Here is a 19,732-nt window from a genome sequence, read left to right as displayed (position 1 = left end):
ATAGCTTTCAAGATAAAAGGAATTTTATTGATGGATAGTCTGTGGGAATGTATAAAATAGGAATGTTTAACCGGTATAACCCTGGCAGGGGCTCAACATTAGATTCCAGTATGTGTGAATGAAAAATATGAAAATGGTGTTAAGAGCCAACAACTGGGTGCAGTTAAGATGTCAGGAAAAGAGTCAATGTATTGGATTTGGAGCCACAGGTATCTAGATGCATGCGTGCATGGCATGACTAGTGTAAAGTACTCGCATGAGTTACACAAATGCATTGTTAAAGGGAACCTGTCACAGTGAGCAGTGTAATATAGTTTTCAGCATGAAAATGATTACAGGTGTGTTCAGATTAGGTAATGGGTATTGCCACAAGAGGGTGTAAAAGTGCTTCCCCTGCTATACAAATGCTCTTACAGGCTACTTTGGGGTAATGTGAGAGATCATTGCCTACGAGACAAACATCTATGACACACTCAAAAGCATTTTGCCAAGATGACAGACTTTGAAAAGGTGGCACATCATTGGACTAAGAAAAACAGGATGGTCATTTTGGCGAATTGCCCACCATCTAGGCTGTTCTGACCATGCTGTGAGAAGGTGTTGGGAGCAGTGGTTGTGTGAGGGCACACTGCCCCCTTTGTTTCCAGTAGTGTTGTAAACGAGAAACCTGGACTGCTATGGACTGGATTGGTATCGTCCAGATATAGTTTGGGAACCAACCCGCCAGACAGCACCAGATGTAAACAGAAAGCTACAGGTCACAGAATACCTTGCCTTTCATGTGTTCTATAATACCTGTGGATATTGATGTACTTCAGATATCTTGTTTGTGACCTGGGTTAACCCATTGCCTAGTGATTGAGACCTATACATATTTTCCTGGACTCTGACCTTTGGACCGGCTTTTACCATTTCATTACTTGCTAAATTGGACCATGATATCCTGGTACTGACCCTGTTTAGTTGACTGTGATTCCTTTAACCACTACAATATGAGCGGGCTCAGCGACATCAATTAGAAAAGGGGTGCTGCTATACGTATCAAATGTAATACAGTATACAAAAAGAAAAAGAAACACGCAAAACAGCGCACACCCGTAAATATCAAAATGTTCTCTTTATTAATACATGAATCAAAAAGGACAGACAAGATTATTAAAAACATTTAAAACAGGCCTAAAGCAGCCAAAGCACAAACAGAGTGAGCCCCCTCAACAAGGGAACCCCACCCAGGGCACCTGCCTATTACAGTACATCAATATCGTCACTATGATATACATATAAGCTACCACATAACACTATATTCATCTCAACAGCCCATATACAACCTGTATTCTCATGTAGCAAGGTAATGATGAAATGACACAGGACGGTTAATGGAGGAGTTACCAGGCAAGTGCCCCCCTAAAGACCCCACGCGTTCCATTGCCCGTCGGCAACTTCCTCAGGGGTGTTGTGCTTCTATTTCCTTGCCTCTGTCTTATATATACTACATATTCAACTTAATTACAAAGGTCTGTTTGACCAGAAGGAGATACCTGTGAGTCTCTATGGCTTTATGTCCGAAGTTTATACAGTATGCTATCTAGTTTATATTTTTCCTAATAACTTAAGATAATGATCTTAAATTTATCTATAAAGTTCTTTATGCATTTTTATGTCCATGTGAATAATTCAAGATCGGCTTATGGAAATGTATTATTGAGGGACTGCGTGGATGGTGTATGGAGCTACGGATGTGATCCGGAAGTCTGCAGTATGGAGTGCGCATGCGTGGATGGTGTATGGAGCTACGGATGTGATCCGGAAGTATAAGCGAGCGACAGCGCTCGAGAAGGAGACCCGGAAGTAGAATCGAGCGGCAGCGTTCGGACATGAAGCCATAGAGACTCACAGGTATCTCCTTCTGGTCAAACAGACCTTTGTAATTAAGTTGATTATGTAGTATATATAAGACAGATGCAAGGAAATAGAAGCACAACACCCCTGAGGAAGTTGCCGACGGGCAACGGAGCGCGTGGGGTCTTTAGGGGGGCACTTGCCTGGTAACTCCTCCATTAACCGTCCTGTGTCATTTCATCATTACCTTGCTACATGAGAATACAGGTTGTATATGGGCTGTTGAGATGAATATAGTGTTATGTGGTAGCTTATATGTATATCATAGTGACGATATTGATGTACTGTAATAGGCAGGTGCCCTGGGTGGGGTTCCCTTGTTGAGGGGGCTCACCCTGTTTGTGCTTTGGCTGCTTTAGACCTGTTTTAAATGTTTTTAATAATCTTGCCTGTCCTTTTTGATTCATGTATTAATAAAGAGAACATTTTGATATTTACGGGTGTGCGCTGTTTTGCGTGTTTCTTTTTTTTTTTGGAGACTGTGATTCCTTTATCATCCCTATTGTTCCTTTCCCGGCACTTAGGTAGGAAGGGACCTTTGGCAAGTTGGGGGCCACTATTTAGGGTGGAGCATCCAAGTAGGTAGGGACAGGGGTTGCGGGTGGAGTTTAGGTCCTTTTTCCTGTCCTGACAGAATCATTTGTCCCAACATTTTTTATCTGCATATGGTTAGTGCAAAGAAATTGGGTTTCCATTACTACTGGTGGCAGGAGATTCCTCGTGGGACCGAAGGGTCAAAGGCTAGGACTGCGCGGACATTTCCGATCCCATAGACAACAATGTATTCCCGGGGATTCCTCCTATTGAATGCACATAGCAGATGTGAACCTTTACTTATAATAATAGATAAAAATAAAATGACTGCAGTCATGTTAAATAAGAGAATTGAAATGAATACAGTTTTATACATAGTAGCAGATATCCATCATGCGCTAGCCTATGACATACCGTATTATACAAACAGTAGTTTTCTATGGTTTCTCAGGCTGTCTTCCATTATTAGCACATCATTTATCAAGTAACATGAAAACATGTGCCATGTACAGATATAAATTATACAATATATATATGCTTTATAGTAAACTGCAAACAACCGGTGGCCCAATGGTTGTGAACTATATGAAAAGGTACTATAAAAAAAATCTGTAAATTTTTTTTTCTCTTCATTTTTCAAGAAGCTTTGAATTCGGTACCTTTGAAGAGATAATTCAACGTATAGATCAAATCTAAGGGTTGGAAACTCTGGCAGTGCAGCTTTGAAGGACATCGGAGGATTCACAGAGTGCATTAGCCTAAAAACCTTTCCACTGCAGTACATGTTTTATTGATCTATGAAAAGCTATTAAAAAGTATACCTGTGTCCTTACACTACAAGACCTTGCAACTTGATAATATGTAGGTGTTATTGCTGTTTTTGCAAGTCTTGCTTTATAGACCCCACATGTACGAATGATGATTTCTAGACAGGCCCCGAGGGCATTATCTGTGGATTTGGCAGATGCTTTCTCCAGGAGAGGTAGCTACATGTGTTGCTCATAAACTCTATTTTTCCTAGTCAGTCTTGCTTTCCTTAGGGAGTTCCTACTGTGGTCTCTAGAGAAATGTTATAGTGTTTTTGTATTGCACATTTACATGGTCACTACATTCTTTGGGTATAACCTGGAGTGCACTACAGCTTATGATATGCTGTCGGCAAATAATTATAGTACAGTGGGCCTTTAAAAAGGGAGGTTATGTTGTTTGATTCCATTGGGTTGACATGTCATTTACATGACTAGCACATATCATATTGCAGAATACATTTCATAACTTTACAGAGTAAGAATAAATATAGAGTCTTATGGAGCTCTTTTGCTTTTTGTAGGCAAAATTCCATTTATGTTTACAAAGTACTTATCTGCAGATCTGACTTCTTCAGGGAGCTCAATACACATAGCTGTGCCTAGAAGTTCACCCCATGTATTGCCAAATTAGGTGATGTGTGCCAGGTATGAAATGCATCTCCACCCAATTATTAAGGCTTATGTGTGTATGCACAGAATTTTACAGGTCAGAACAGCAGCTTCTGCTTCATAGCAGTGTTCTTCGTATTTAAGCTAAGTACTGAAAATAGCAGTTTTAGGCAGGTTATGAGCTATGAGTCACAATGAGCATGCTGTTACATCTGTGGGCAAAATGTTATAAAGAAGGACTCCAATCTCTGCTCCCTCTGGGTTTTGCAGTCAAGTGGGTGGTCCTAATAGAGAATATAGTTATTGAGTAAGACCACCCCACTGGACTCTTAAAAGGAGTTTGTCAATTTTATGCTGAATAAAGTTCTACTTGCTTAATAGAGTTGCAGACATAGACATCATTGAATCGCTGTTCAGGTATAATAGCTATATATCTTTCCTGGAGCTGATGGTGGTTGCCAGAAATATCAAATCACCTTTTTATTTCTCAGCCAGATGCCTAGGAGGTGTAGCCAAGATGCTGAAGTGCCACAGCCTGGCTTGCCTCATCTGTCACCTCCCAGTCCCTCCTCAAGTGATGTAAGAGCTCTGTACAGCAACAAGGAGGGGCTAGGAAGTGAAGATAAGGAAGTGTGTCAGGTTGAGGCACTTGAGCAGCTTGGCTCCGTCTCCTTGACACTTGGCTGAGGGAAAAAAAGTTTATTTTATATGTTTGGCAATCACCATCCACTACAGGAAAGGTACAGTTTGCTTTTATACCCTTACAGCTATCCAATGATGTCTGCAATTCAGTTAGGCACATAGAACTGACATATTCCATTTACAATCTGAATTAGCAGCAATTAAATTATTAAAATACAAGTTATACAGAATTTTTCCCCCACAACACTATCAGTCTGTCCTGCTCTCCTTGCTTTTTTACTTGCTGCCCATAGATCATACACCATTTCAAGCCACTGGTTTCCATTATGTCTGTTTTTCAGACACAGGCTGTGTATTTGTGTAAGCAGATTACCCTTTGTTTTTCTTCTGCCCTTTTCTCACATCTGTTAACCTTATAGGGAATCTATCAGCAGACTAAACCATGTTAACCTGCTGGTATAGGCTAATAGGGCACATTACTGTGATCATGGTGATACCTCTAATATGTCTCTCTGCTATGCTATTTTCCTAGAAAAAGCTGTTTTATTCACATGCAAATTAGGTCATTTGTTGCACTGGGGGTATTACTTTTCCCATAGGTGCTCTGACAAGTCCACTCACTCCAGTAACAAAACCAACTAAAAATTATGTAGCACCGCCACTCTGCAGTGACATTACCTAAAGGCAACTCTGTATTATTGCGCCTGGACAGTAACTATTCAGGCATGCTGTGGCGAGTTTTGGCAGAAGCGCAAGATTACAGAGCATCCTTTTGGTCATGTCACTGCCAGTGGTGACAGCTCCTTATTCATGAGTAGGCAATGTTGCAGGGCAGGTGGGCTCAACCTGGTAAAACAGCTATGGTATAATGGTAATGCATGCTAATAAAAAAAAATAGCATTTTAATAATGTATCCAGAGACACAAGATTCTCGCCTTGGCTGTAGAAGTACAGGTGCTATATTGACTAGGGATGAGCTAAACAAATCTGACGAATCCCAATTTGTTACGAATTTCATGAAAAATTTGCTTTGCAATGAATGCGAATATCGCCGCGATTCGACGGCACTAATCACTTAATTAAACTCCATTTAGTGCGGTCCAAGCTCCAGGGCATCTAAGATGGCGGCTCCACATGTCAGGACATGGGGCAAGGAATGCTGGGAAGGCGGGAATAAGGGTAGACGGGATGATCCTGAATCACATGCAGCATGCAGCTTATCAGCAGCCAGCCACCCCTTTGACAGCAGCGATTCACCTCAAGCCCAGATCCAGCCTAGAAGCACTGATAGGGAAGGGAGTGAGATTGAGAGAGAAGGTGCAGTTGTGGATGTATTACAGCAGCGTTTCACCTCAAGCCCAAATCTAGCCTAGAAGCACTGAAAGGGAAAGGAGAGAGATTGGGAGAGAAAGTGCAATTTTGGGTGTAGTACACAGCAACTGTGTGCTGCAGCACTGGTGTGTACAACAACTGAAAAGCTAATAGTAGCCAGCCAGTTAGGGTGAGCAGAGCACAAAAGCCATAATCACCTGCTATTAGTGCCTAAGGCTGGGTTCACACCACGTTTTGTTAAATACGCTTCCCGTATACGGCTGGGAGGAGGGGGGGCAGGGCTTAATCGCAGTAGGGAAACCGCATACGGCCAAAAACGAAGCCGACCGGAGGCTGCGGTTCACTCCGGTCGGCTCATAGACATACATTAAATACGGTTCCCGAATACGGCTGGGTGCGGGCGCCGCGATTAAGCCCCACCCCCCTCCTCCCAGCCGTATACGGGAACCGTATTTAACAAAACGTGGTGTGAACCCAGCCTAATACTGGTTGAGTAGCGGAGCATATTGTCCTCTATTAAATGTAACCTGTGCGGACATAAGTGGTGTATCATTTTGTTTCTGGTAAAGTCGGGCCTAGTTACTGTGAAAGGCCAGCCAAAAGTACAAAAGTCTCGGGGTAGACCACTTGCTTTGTGGCAGCCTACCTTCCCGGGAGGTAGTGGAACAGGGGTTCCTGAAGTCAGTGGCAGTAGAAGTCAATCAGTGCGGACTGTTGGTGGGAAAATCAGCTTCTCGGCGGTGTGGCAGTTTTTCATCAAGCATCCGGAGGAGGTTAACATGGCCCCAAGGTGGAAGGTGAAGCGTGGCCAGGGTCCCAATGTTGGCACCACGGCCCTGCGTCAACATATGCAGCGCCGCCATAAAGCGGGCTGGGAGAACTGTAGCTCCGATGTGGTGGTCCAGCCTGCTGCATCACCCAGTGGCACGCTGCTCCTTGTTTCAGCCAGCCAAGGCTCCACCACCTCAGCTGAAGGGAGCTGTGTGTCATACCCATCTTATGTCGCTCCAGATGCTCCTGCTCCTCCAACTTTGAGTCAGTCATTCCACCAGCAATCCATCGATGAAGCCAAGTCCAAGAGACAACAGTATGCGCCCATTCATCCGACGGCGCAGAAGCTGAATGTGCTTCTGTCCAAGTTGCTGGTGCTGCAGTCCCTCCCCTTTTAAGTGGTGGACTGTGCACCTTTCAGAGAACTTATGGCTTGTGCCGAGCTGATGTGGAGAGTCCCAAGTCATCATTTATTTGCGAAAAAGGCAGTACCAGCCCTGCACAATTTTGTGGAGCAGAAGGTGGGCCAGTCCTTGAGCCTGTCGGTGTGTACCAAAGTGCACAGCAGCGCCGACGTGTGGAGCTGTAACTATGGTCAGGGACAATACATGTCCTTTACAGCCCACTGGCTGAATGTGGTTCCTGCACCGCCACAACAGCAACTTGGACAGGTCACGCCGCTTCTGCCTCCACCTGCTACAATGGACAATACGTTGTTCCCTTCCACCTTTTCGAGGAAAGTGTTACTCGTCTTAAAAAGGGCATCCCCATACAGGAACCTCTCCCTGGGAAATAGCAGTGTTTGTAAGTGGAAATAGGGAGAGGTTCCTGTGTGGGGCCAAGTAACACTTGCCAAGAAGGGAATTAATAATGCGAGAGTAGGGCCTTACAGGGGAAGTTTTTACCCCCACCAGTTACAATGAACCATACGTTGTTACCTTCCACCTTTTAGAGGTCTTTGCATCACATCAATACTTGGTGGTTTTGGTGTTTTTTGAACACCTTTCCTTTTGTTTGATAAAAAAAAAATTAGGTACATATATTTTATCCTAAGTATATTATTAAAAGTTAGGTTTTAAGTAATGCATATCCTCAATACTTACTTGTGCACACTAACACTTTTACAAAAGAGACCGTTCTCTTCTGCTTATCTGCCTCAGCTATTATTCTGATCCTGCCACCTGCCTGATGCCACACATCTGATGCCAAGTTCTCCTTTTTTCACCCACCTTCGTCACCATATGTGCTGATGACAGCTCCAGCCTGTCTCATTCTGCCACCATATGTTCTCCTCATGGTGATGCCCACTCCAGGCTGTCTCATACTGCCACCATATGTTCTCTTCATGCTGATGCCACCTCCAGGCTGTCTCATACTGCCACCATATGTTCTCATGCTGATGCCAGCTCCAGGCTGTCTCATTCTGCCTCAATATGTTCTTCTCATGCTGCTGCCAGCTCCAGGCTATCTCATATTGCCACCATTTGTTCTCATCATGCTGATGACAGCTCCAGGCTGTGTAATTCAGCCACTATATGGTCTCCTCATGCTGCCGCCAACTACAGGCTGTGTCATTCAGCCACTATATGGTCTCCTCATGCTGCCGCCTACTACAGGCTGTGTCATTCAGCCACTATATGGTATCCACTTACTGCCGACAACTCCAGACTGTGTCCTTCAGCCACTATATGGTTTCCTCATTCTGCCGCCAACTACAGTCTGTGTTATTCAGCCACTATATGGTCTACTCTGGCTGCCGCCAACTCCAGGCTGTGCCATTCTGCCACTATATGGTCTATTTATGCTTCCGCCACCTCCAGGCTGTTTCATTTAGCCACTATATGGTCTCTTCATGCTGCCATCAACTCCAGGCTGTGTCATTCAGCCACTACATGATCTCCTTTTGCTGCCGCCAACTGCAGGCTGTGCCATTCAGCCACTGTATGGTCTCCTCATGATTCCGCCACCTCCAGGCTATGTCATTCAGCTATTATATGGTCTCCTTTTGCTGCCGCCAACTCCAGGCTGTGCTAATCAGCCACTATATGGTCGACTCAAGCTTCCACCACCTCCAGGCTGTGTCATTCAGCCACTATATGGTCTTCTCTTGCTGCCACCAACTTCAGGCTGTGTCATTCAGTCACTATATGGTTTCCTCATGCTTCTGCCACTTCCAAGCTGTGTCACTGTACCCCCATGTGGTCTCCTCATGCTGCTGGCACATTAAATAAAACTTTTTAGGTTCATCCATTTGAAATCTTCAATTTAAATGTTACAAAATATCTTTAATCTTTTCAATTGTGAGGCCCTATGGTCTCGTCAGGCTGTTGCCACCTCCAGGCTTGGTCATTCAGCCACTATATGGTCTCCTCATGCTTCCGGCACCTCCATGCTGTTTTATTTAGCCACTATATGATCTCCTCATGCTGCCGCCACGTCCACGCTGTGTCATTCAGCCACTTTATGGTCTCCTCATGCTGCTCCCACCTCCACGCTGTTTTATTCAGCCACTATATTGTCTCATGCTGCCGCCACCTCCATGCTGTGTCATTCAGCCACTATATGGTGTCCTCATGCTGCCGCCATCTCCACGCTGTGTCATTCAGCCATTATAGGGTCTCCTCATACAGATGCCACCTCTAGGTTCTGTCATTTTGCCGCTCGATGACAGGGATTCTAATAGCGACATCTCTAATCTGCATGTCATGCTCAATACACTAACCCAGCACACACCCTAGGCGTGTTCTACACTCCTATTGAGGCTCTCTGTAGGCCAAAAATAGCCGTTTTTAATAGAGATTCACCACAAAAAATTTAAGACTGAACCATATTTTTGGGAATTGGCTGAATCAACTTTTTCAAAAATTTGCTCATCTCTAATATTGACTATGATATTGTCTTAAACTTGAATGCTGTTCTTAAATCCTGAGGGATTGTATACTGTTATTATCTTCTCTTAATAATGAATATCCTAGAATCTTACACAATTGTGAATGTTCTTCACTAGCAGTAACACATTAGATTCTAATTTGCATTAAACTGCTTTATTATTGTTATCTTAATTATAGATTGTTTTATTTTTTTAGATGGGCAAAAGAGAAAAAAGTCTTTACGAAAGAAACTGGATTCACTGGGGAAGGAGAAGAACAAAGATAAAGGTAAGAAGCACAATGCCCCACATTTATCAAGTTTCTATCTACCGATTAGATTTAGGTTCACACTACAGAATTTCTGTGTTGAATTCCACTTGCTGCAATGGAGTCCTAATGCAGTCAATGGGATTCTGCTGCGCAGTGCACACTACAGAATTTCAGCGGCAGAATTTCATTCACCAAAAGAATGAACTTGTTGATTCTTCTCACAGAATAATGTGCGTAATACATTGCCGTCTATGGAGGCCAGCAATGTCTGCACTGTCCTAGCGCTGACTGATTCAGCTCTAGGAATAGCTCTCAGACTCTCCAGTCAGAAGATTCTGTAGTGTGAACACAGCCTAAAAGTGAAAAACCCTACACAGATTGAAGGAAATTATTTAAAGGAGCAGTATCACCCCCTTAAAATTCTCTAACCAATCACTAAGGCGGACATTGGGGAATGATTTTTCATTCACCATAGCCATGAGATACAGTACAGTGGCAGATACATTATACACTCTTACTACCCGAAGTATCAATTTCTTTTATGCATGACTCATTTTAGTGGTTGATATATATCCCACTGAGCACCACAGAAATTAAAGGGGTACGTCGGCCCTAAGACATCTTATCCCCTATCCAAAGGATAGGGGATAAGATGCCTGATCGCGGAGGTCCTGTCGCTGGGGACCCCCGCAATCTTTCATGCAGCACCCCGCTATAATCAGCCTCTGGAGCAAACATCGTCTTAGGGCCGGAGTACCCTTTAAGTGTATCTAGGAATTTACTTTGACCCCTATAATTTGAGCTTTCTTTTTACCTATGCTACTCTGCCAAATTGTTCCCTTCCCCTACCAAACCTAATAATTTGTTGATTTTTATGTATTTTTTTTTTTATCAAAAAACTATGTCTACTCTTAGTGCAAAGGATTCTGTTAGTTACAATAGACATTTATACTCAATACAACAGTGTCTCTGCAGTAGATTAATTATTTATAAATTTCGGTTTTAGGAATAAATATAAAATGTAGACTTTTCCAAAATTTCAGCTATTCTTAAGAGCTTTCTTTTTCTTGGAATTTCTTTCTTTTTTCCGTTTCTTTTTTTTTGCTCCAGTAACTTTCATGATTTCAAATATATATTTTCTACTTTTTAATAACCCTTTATTATGTCATTTTATGATTATCTGTTCAATGTTCTGCAACACTGCACAGAATTGTTCAGGGGAGTTTCACTGGAAGCCCTTTGTAGATGTGGCATATTTCATATTAAATGTAGTTTTTTGTGTTTAGAACTTATCTTTGCTGTTTGTGATGCTTATATAAAGAAAACACAATTATTACACTTTTATTTAGCAATTGTAGAAACAATAAAACACACTGTGGCCTTAAAGAGATACAGTGTCTCAATTTCATAAAGGGATGGCATGCCAGTAGGATGTGCATCTTCCCAGTGTTGTGACCCCAACCGATCATGAGATAGAAGGGACCGAAGTGCTGATTGTCACGGCCGTGGACATGTCCATGTTTTCCTCTGCTCACTTCTGACCAACCAGCTGTGCATATAGTCATCTCTAAACATAAATTTTCTGTTTTTATATACACTGTAGAATTGTTCAGGTAAAAGCTTGTCAATAGACACTAATACATAGAAAAGCATAGCCAATAATTTCTCTACAGTGGGAGAGTGCAAAACGTAGGACAGCAACTTCTATACTGTCATTAAGTCAGCAAGAAATGCTGGGAAATTTTTGCTCCGGAGTCTGCAGAATTGTAAATGTAACTCAGTACAGTAGTAGTGTTATGTATTTAGTAAGATATTCAACCTTTTTCTGCAATAAAAGAACAAGAGGCGCTTCCTTGTGTTATATCCTCCAAAAGATAATAGCAAATTGAAAAAGTAAGCCAAGAACTGACTCATGTGCTGTGCTGTGAACTGTGCTAATGCCGGCACAACTCGTACAAGGGCATGAATACAAGGCTGCAGCTGCCTCCTCAGACACACTAGGCTGCGTGTTCCGTAAAATCCAAATCCAGAAAGAAGCCGATCCAGCTTCGAAACGCGTTGTACGTTTTTATAATCCTTTAAAATAAATATTATTATTCAAGAAGTCGTGGGCAGCACTCCATTATCCTCCTTGGTGGTACGATTGTGGATTTGGATTCAACTTTGTATGTCATTGACTCTTATGTGCAAACACTAAATTTGTGTTCATTGGTGAACATACTCTATGTTTCTCAAAATAATCATTTCATAGGTATTATTTTCAGATACTTAATTTGCATATTAAAAAGGTACTTAACTAACATTGACTAGCTTTATGTGACAGTCATTGATCTGCATTAGTGTAGTGTTTCATGAGGAAAGCAACATAGAATTATGTGCAGTTCATATCTCATAATAAATGTGTCAACAGTATACTAAATGATGAAAATTTCTGTACATTGCATTGGAATATGCTGATGCTACATAAGCAAATAAATGTAGCATAAATATACAAAATATATTTTGTGACAGCAAAAAAAAGACAAAATAATAAATAAATAAATTAATAAATTAAAAAAACAATATATATGTATATATATATATATATATATATATATATATATATATATATATATATTTCATCTCATGATACCATGTGCAAACATATTTGACCTAACCACAGACTTCATAGTTTGTACCATCAGACATATTGTAGACGTCAATTAGGGCAGCTGTCTGATATTGCTTCTGATACTGCAGCCTGTGTGGGTGGAGATTATACTGTTGCCTTTGACTTCTCATTCATTGGTAAACAATAATATGTTATTATACCATGCAAGTTACTTTGTCTGGACGTTACATAAATCTCTCTGTTTTTTAAGTCCTGTGACCGGCATAAAAATGTAAAAGCCTGATTTAATTAGCTCCCGGTCATTACAAGAATTATCTATTTTCATCAGCGATAAATACTTTGAAGTTTTGGGCAAAATTGGAAGACTTAGCTTTGGCATAGGTTAAAGTGGTACTCCACCCTAGACATCTTATCCCCTATCCAAATGAAAGGGGATAAGATGTCTGATCACGGGGGTCCCGCTGCTGAGGAACCCCGCAATCTCTCCTGCAGCCCCCCTAGTCATCACTGCATGGAGCTAAGTTTGCTCCGTGCGTGATGACTCCTGACACAGGGGCTGGAGTATCGTGATGTCACGGATCCACCCCCTCATGATGTCACGGTCCGCCCCCTCAATCCCGTTCCCAGCAGCGGGACCCCAGCAATCAGACATCTTATTTCCTATTCTTTGGATAGGGGATTTGATGTCTAGGACAGAGTACCCCTTTAAGGTCAATTTTGCACACTCTAAACTCTATTTTACATGCACCCAGATAGGTAGGACAAAGCTGATCATGACTCTGCTCTTACAAGCTCTACACAAGCCAATAATCAGCTGACCAAACTATTCTCAGTTATTGCCCCATGAAAAAAAAGGCCTACAATCAGCCAACAAATAAACAAACATTCATTCATTGGCTGAATGCAACTTTTATGTAGCTGCAAAAACCAGCACATCCGTATGTAAACAGGGGATGGTTTGCAAACAAAAATGGCAGAACAATCATTCATGCAGTTGTTGCCAACTGACCTGAGTAAAGGCTTCTTTTAAAGGGTACCTGTCACCAGGAAAATGCTATCTAATCTACTGGCATCGTGTTATAAAACAGGGCGAGATGAGCAGATTGATGTATATCTTTGTGGGAAAAGATTAAGTACAACTACTAACTTGTTGACTGAAATCTCTGATCTTTTCATACTTAGGAGTCCAGTGGGTGGTCATATCATTGAGTGACAGTGCCCTCTGGACTCCTAAGAATAGAAAGTGCAGGGATTTAAATAAATAAGTTACAAGTTATTCTGAATCTTTTCCCACAAATATATATTAATCTTTTCAGATTTTTCTTCTCTGAGAGATTTCATAGCATTTTCATGATGACAGGTTACCTTTAAAGAGATCCAATCAACTTGCAATATTATATGAACCTGATCAATAATCTGCCCAGGTAAAAGGACTTGAAAGGTGCCTTCTGGGTGGTGGTAGAATGATCCAGCCTGTGTAAAAATGTTCTGTTTGTTACATGGAAAATAATTTGAAAGCATACCTTGTTTTAGGTAACTTTTCAGGATAAGATATCCTGTGTCATTATATAACTTCACAAGATTTCTGTCTTGCGGACTCCATCTTTCATTTTTCCCTGAGCTGGTGGGTATAACCCAACCTCTATAATGTCTCCCATGTACACACACACACACACAGGAGGGAATCTCATACTCCTTGTCTCCATATATACTCTAAGAAGTAGCAGCAGCATGGAGGGTATTATAGAGCAGAGCCCTGGAGTTAGCATCGAGGACCTAAGTTCAAACTTTATCTCCACGGAGTTTGTATTCTCTCTCAAAGTCTGTGCACAATTTCTTAACATATTTGCTCCCACACTGCAAAACAAACTGGCTGGCCCAAGTGTTTTAGTGTCTGAAATAGGATGTGGACCCCTTTGGGAAAAGGGCCGATGCAAGAGATGATGGTCTGTGATTCTTGCTGTGCAATATGCTGGGGCTAAGAAACATAGTTACCTCACTAACAGTAACACCCACTAACATGTACTTTTTCAATCAGATGTTTATTTCTACTATCACTACGGAATATTCTCTACTGTGCAGTTTTATGATAGTACTAAAGATATTCATATTGGGATTGATATAATAATATATGATTAAAGATTTTAGTTTGTGAACAGCTATTAGACATTTAGTAGTGTAAATTATATCAAGCATCATAATATCTATTATTTTTTTATTGTAGAATTCTTACCGCAGGCATTTGGAATGCCATTATCACAAGTTATTGCCAATGACAGGGCTCATAAACTAAAGCAAGATTCGCAAAAAGATGAGCAGAAGGAGGTCTCTGATTTTGTTACATCTATCCTGCCATTTGGATCTAGAAGACAAAATAAAGAACTTTCCAGTAGTAATTCATCTCTTAGCTCCACTTCAGAAACACCAAATGAATCCACATCTCCCAATACACCAGAGGCAGCCCCTCGGGCACGGAGGAGGGTGAGTTGACTGTCTGGTCATATGATTACGGTATTTTATTAATGTGACACAGTGGGAATAAGACAAAATTATTTATTCATTCATTTTTATATCTAAATTGAGTTAGCCAAATGTTCAATCTTACATTTTGCTATGTGTATGCCTCTTCTACCTTTTCCTTTGTGAGAGATTTCATATCAGTAAAAGTTACAAGTTGCAGGCCTGCAGAATGTAACAAAATGTCAGTTCATAAAATATTAGAAACAGATTTCTATCTGTGAAATAACATCGTAAAAAGGGTACTCCGGACCTAAAACATCTTATCCCCTATCCAAAGGATAGGGGATAAGATGTTTGATCGCGGGGTCCCGCCACTGGGGACCCCCCGCAATCTGTCATTGCTCACCCACCTTTGTGAACTCTCTGCAGCGCTGGATGCTCCGAGTTTGTAGTGTGATGACCACAGGGACCACCCCCTCAATGCCCACCCCCTCAATGCAAGTCTATGGGAGGGGGCATGATGGCCGTCATGCCCCCTCCCATAGACTTGCATTGTGGGGGCAGGACTTGCATTGCAGTGGGTTTCTTTCTGCTTTTCTCAAATATAATACCAAGATGCTTACACAAGATTCTGACATAAATACTTTGGATTAAGTTTGCCATACACACCATATTTTGGTTTTGGCAGATCCCACTGATTTACATGGAATCTGTTGACAACTGAATGTGTATGTGGGCAAACATTGGGTAACAAGACTTGATCCTTTCTTTTCTTCGGAGTTTAGCAACTGTAAAGTTATCTAGCAACCTGACAACAGCTTTTTTAAACTGTGATGCAAGTCATTTAAAGGAGTACACCAGCATATAACTTTTTTAACTATCATCCCTGGGCTGCTGGCATGTAAACCAACAACATTGACTTACCCGCCACCGCTCTCCTGGTGCCCTGGTATCTCCGCTCCAGTTCTACAGTGCGTCTTTTTCCTGGTTGCTGGTGGTCGACACATTCCATCCTCAGCCAGCAGTAAGCTGATCTGCAGTGTGATGTATTGAGCCCCAGTATTGGTCTTCTTTCTGGTACCCCTTTAATACCCATATTATACTTCATGCATTCTATTTGATGTTTAAATGTTAACATTGGGGCATTTTTTCTACTGAAAATGCACCAGAATTCTGGTACAGTTTGCACCAAAAAATATTGTGTCACGTGCTGTGAACCTAATTTATTATGTGCTTTACACACTTTTTCCACCCTGCCTAAAAAGGGGCCTCGCTTCAGTAAAAAGGATGTATTCTGAAAACATGGTGTGGTGTTTGGGTATGTAGTTGTACTTCTTGTTTGTGACTTTTTAAAAGTCGCAAAACTTTTCTGAAATATCATTCCACATTCCAGGAATTCACAAAGCAAAAAACAAAACAAAAAAAAAAAACACATTAAAAAGTGTGCTGAATACATTGTGCAAAGTAGAGAAGCTGGAATGAAAGAGATTCAGTTATAAATTCCATTATATTCTGCTAATATGTTGGCAAATGGTTGGAAATAGTTATGTAAGACAACAAAGTTAAAGGGGGACTCCGCCCCTATACATCTTATGTCCCCCGCCACTGGGGACCCCCGCAATCTTTCCTGCTGCACCCCCGTACATCAGCAGCCTGGAGCTATGTTTGATCCGTGGCTGATGACGGGCGATACAGGGGATGGGGTGACATGTTAGAAGGTTGGCTTATATAAAGCTGGCCAGGCATATGTATAATATGTACAGTATGGCCAGCTTTATATAGTTGGAAGCCTCATAATAATAGTAGCCTGGCGATATAATACCAAACTCAGTACTGTGACCCTTTTATCACTATAAAACTGTTTCTAATTTATGGCATAATATAAGCAATATAAATGTTCCTTTTGTTTAAACCTTTGAAAAAAAACTATAAAATCACATTAAACGGAAAACTGCACAATGCCTCTGAAGATTGTCCCTTCATAGTGAAAAGTACAATACACATCATGATTTTTTGCATTGGTTTTGCAAACCGTACGACGTATTTATCATACTATCACAGGGGGGTTGATAAATTTGGCTTACATAAGCAAAAAACAATGCATCACTTCGGAACACCACTTGTATGATTCCTCCTCTTCTCTGAGACTTTTCGGTTCAAAAAGTCTCAGTCGGGACTTTTTGTGAGACTTCTAAAAAGTGCTCTCCAATGGCAGTTTTGTAAGCCAGGTCTGTCCTGTCCTTGACTTGCGACTCTTTGAAGGAATGTGCAACTTTTTTTTTTTTTTTTTGCCTACATGAAATTCCCACTTCATAAATTTGGGACCACTGTAAAGAGAGAACTAAAATTTGCTCAGGTAAGGCTGTTTGCTACTTTATGTCTACCCACAAAAGTCGGACAAAAAAAAGTGTTTAGGCGCACATGCGACATTTTGTGTGCCCGCTGTAAGCAAAAAAAAAACTCTAAATGCAATGATAAATCTCTCCCAGAATATTTTTCAGCAAAATCACTTGAGTTTATCTTCCTTTTACAGTTTGCTGTGCATATTGAAGCAATAAAATAATAGAACTTGATGAGGTAGTGCAGTTGTCAGCTTTTAATTGCTACCATACTTGACAGAAACCAGAGTACAGTGTCAGATGTTCTGCGCATTTTTAATAACAGGCTCTAGAAATCCATCTAATTTTGTTTTTGTTTTGCTTTTTTCAATTTCATTTTTTAGATGGGATCATTGATAGCTATGGTAATCAACACAATTTCTACATATGCTGTGACCCAGGTCTTTGGTTTTGTTATTTCTCTGATATGCTTTTGCAGATTGGTAATGGTTATTTGCAGAGATATCACTGATTTCCAAGTAACCTGCATATTTATGTAGTCATTAACTGTGTATAGACAGGGCAGCACTTAGGACATTGAAGTCAATGTCAGGGCTGCATAATTAATCCCCCCCCCCCCCCACACACACACACACACACACACCCAGGCGCTACCTGTGGCCCATTGTGCAGTATTGCATATGAGTGTTGATTATGCCTGTGTGCACTGGTCCTTCCAGTGGTATTGCCAGTACAGGTATAGGTGCTAGTCACATCTTCTGTCAATAATGGTTGTTTCCAAACTATCTTACTGTGCCACCCATTTGTCCAATAAATAAAAATGTATTTTCTATTTCAAATTATATTAATTTATACAGAGACACAGTTAAAAAAAAACCATCTTTAATCTTTAAATCTTACTATCGTTAGAAACAAGTAAAGATGTCGATCAGGCAACTCAAAAGTTGTTGATCGCACCAGGTTTCATCTCTTAGACCTGCTGTAATTCACGCTCCGCCCCTCAATGCAAGCGTATGGGAGGGGGCATGACAGCTATCACGCCCCCTCCCATAGGCTTGCATTGAGGGGCGGAGCATGACGTCACACGGGGGCGGAAGCGTGACGTCACACTCCGTCGGCCCTGTGGTCACCGGTAATCAGACCCGGGGCGAACACGCTCCGAGGGAATAATTATTAACGGGGTGCGGCGTGCAAGATCACGGGGGTCCCCAGCGGCGGGACTTCCGCGATCAGGCATCTTATCCCCAATCCTTTGGATAGGGGATAAGATGTCTAAGCCCCGGAGAGCCCCTTTAAAGTCTATTCAGAGAAATGTATGGATCTCCTAGCCAACTGTGAACTCCTATCCAAGATCTATCAATCAAGACTGTTGGGGCAGTGAGAAGCCTTAAGGGACTGCCCTATTATTCAGGCAGCATGAAAGTTATGACAGGTTTTAGCCATTATGTCCAGAGTTTTATTGGACAAAATTCTGTAGATTACTGCAATATTGTGTTTGTTTGTTTGTTTTTAATGCAAACTTGTAATGGAATCGACAATGTAGATGTACATGAAGCCTTACCTATACATTTAATAGTACTAGCTTTTACTGCGCACAAGATAGCGTAACAGAATGATGACCATCACTGCAGACTGTGAAATAACCCCATTCATTTATACATAGTCTGTTTATATGCAGGAACAAACATCAGTTTTATGGTTAATTGTTTGCCGGTCATCATCTGCATCCCAAGTTTCTTGGACCTTCAATTTCCTCACAAACAAACCACAAAGTTATTCTGAGTTCCAGATCAAATAAATACATAACTTGGCCAAGAAAGCGCTGCTTGTGATTACCCCTTCTTGCTGTGGGAAACAGTGAATATTTTGGAACTTAAAATTCATTGCAACTATTATCTTTCTTAATCAAGACAGATGACTCGCATCAAGCCCTACGCCTTTCTTACTTACCATTGAACTATGCTTGGAAGGGTTTATAAATGAACTCACTCACACAAAAACACTTTGAAATAGATGTCTTTCCATTCCCAGCATAGCCTGAAGCACAAAATCATGAAAAAGACTTACGAAAAGCTGTCTAGTAAATAAAAAAAGTGGTTTTAGGTTTTACCAGTTTAGTGAGACATATACATTATGTTGATGGGTACATGTGGGCATATGTGAGATTTCATGCAGTCATGCTTCATAGGCATAAATGAAGAACAATGGCTGGAGCTTTATACAATGAAGTGTCACAATTACACACACACATATATGTATACAGTGACCCCCCCCGACCTACGATGGCCCCGACATACGATAATTTCAACATGCGATGGCCTCTCTGAGGCCATCGCATGTTGAAGGCAGCATCAACATACGATGCTTTTGTATGTTGGGGCCATCGCATAAACGGCTATCCGGCAGTGCAGACTGCTTCAGCTGCCACCGGATAGCCGTTTACGGTGCCCTGTGTGGTCCGCTGACGATCACTTACCTGTACTCGGGGCTCCGGCGGGTCCTCTTCGGGATCCTCTGCATCGTCGGCGCTCTCCATCGTCGTCATCACGTCGCTGTGCACGCCGTCCCATCATCCAATAGGAGCAG

The 19,732-nt window shown here is 41.6% G+C and overlaps 1 protein-coding gene across 4 annotated transcripts in view; it reads left to right on the top strand.

Annotated features, from left to right (window-relative positions):
* ARHGAP6 (Rho GTPase activating protein 6) overlaps window positions 1–19,732 on the top strand; it is a 582,024-nt gene that overhangs the window by 511,449 nt on the left and 50,843 nt on the right. For all 4 annotated transcript variants that reach the window (XM_056556160.1, XM_056556161.1, XM_056556163.1 and 1 more), the window contains exons 3-4: window positions 9,683–9,754; window positions 14,572–14,828. In XM_056556160.1, the coding sequence (XP_056412135.1) occupies window positions 9,683–9,754; window positions 14,572–14,828 (329 nt within the window). The remainder of the gene's footprint in view (window positions 1–9,682; window positions 9,755–14,571; window positions 14,829–19,732) is intronic.

Source organism: Hyla sarda, chromosome 2, assembly GCF_029499605.1.
Source record: "Hyla sarda isolate aHylSar1 chromosome 2, aHylSar1.hap1, whole genome shotgun sequence".
Lineage (NCBI taxonomy): Eukaryota > Metazoa > Chordata > Amphibia > Anura > Hylidae > Hyla > Hyla sarda.
Note: the sequence above shows the minus strand (reverse complement) of the source record. Positions and strands in the feature narration are given on the sequence as shown.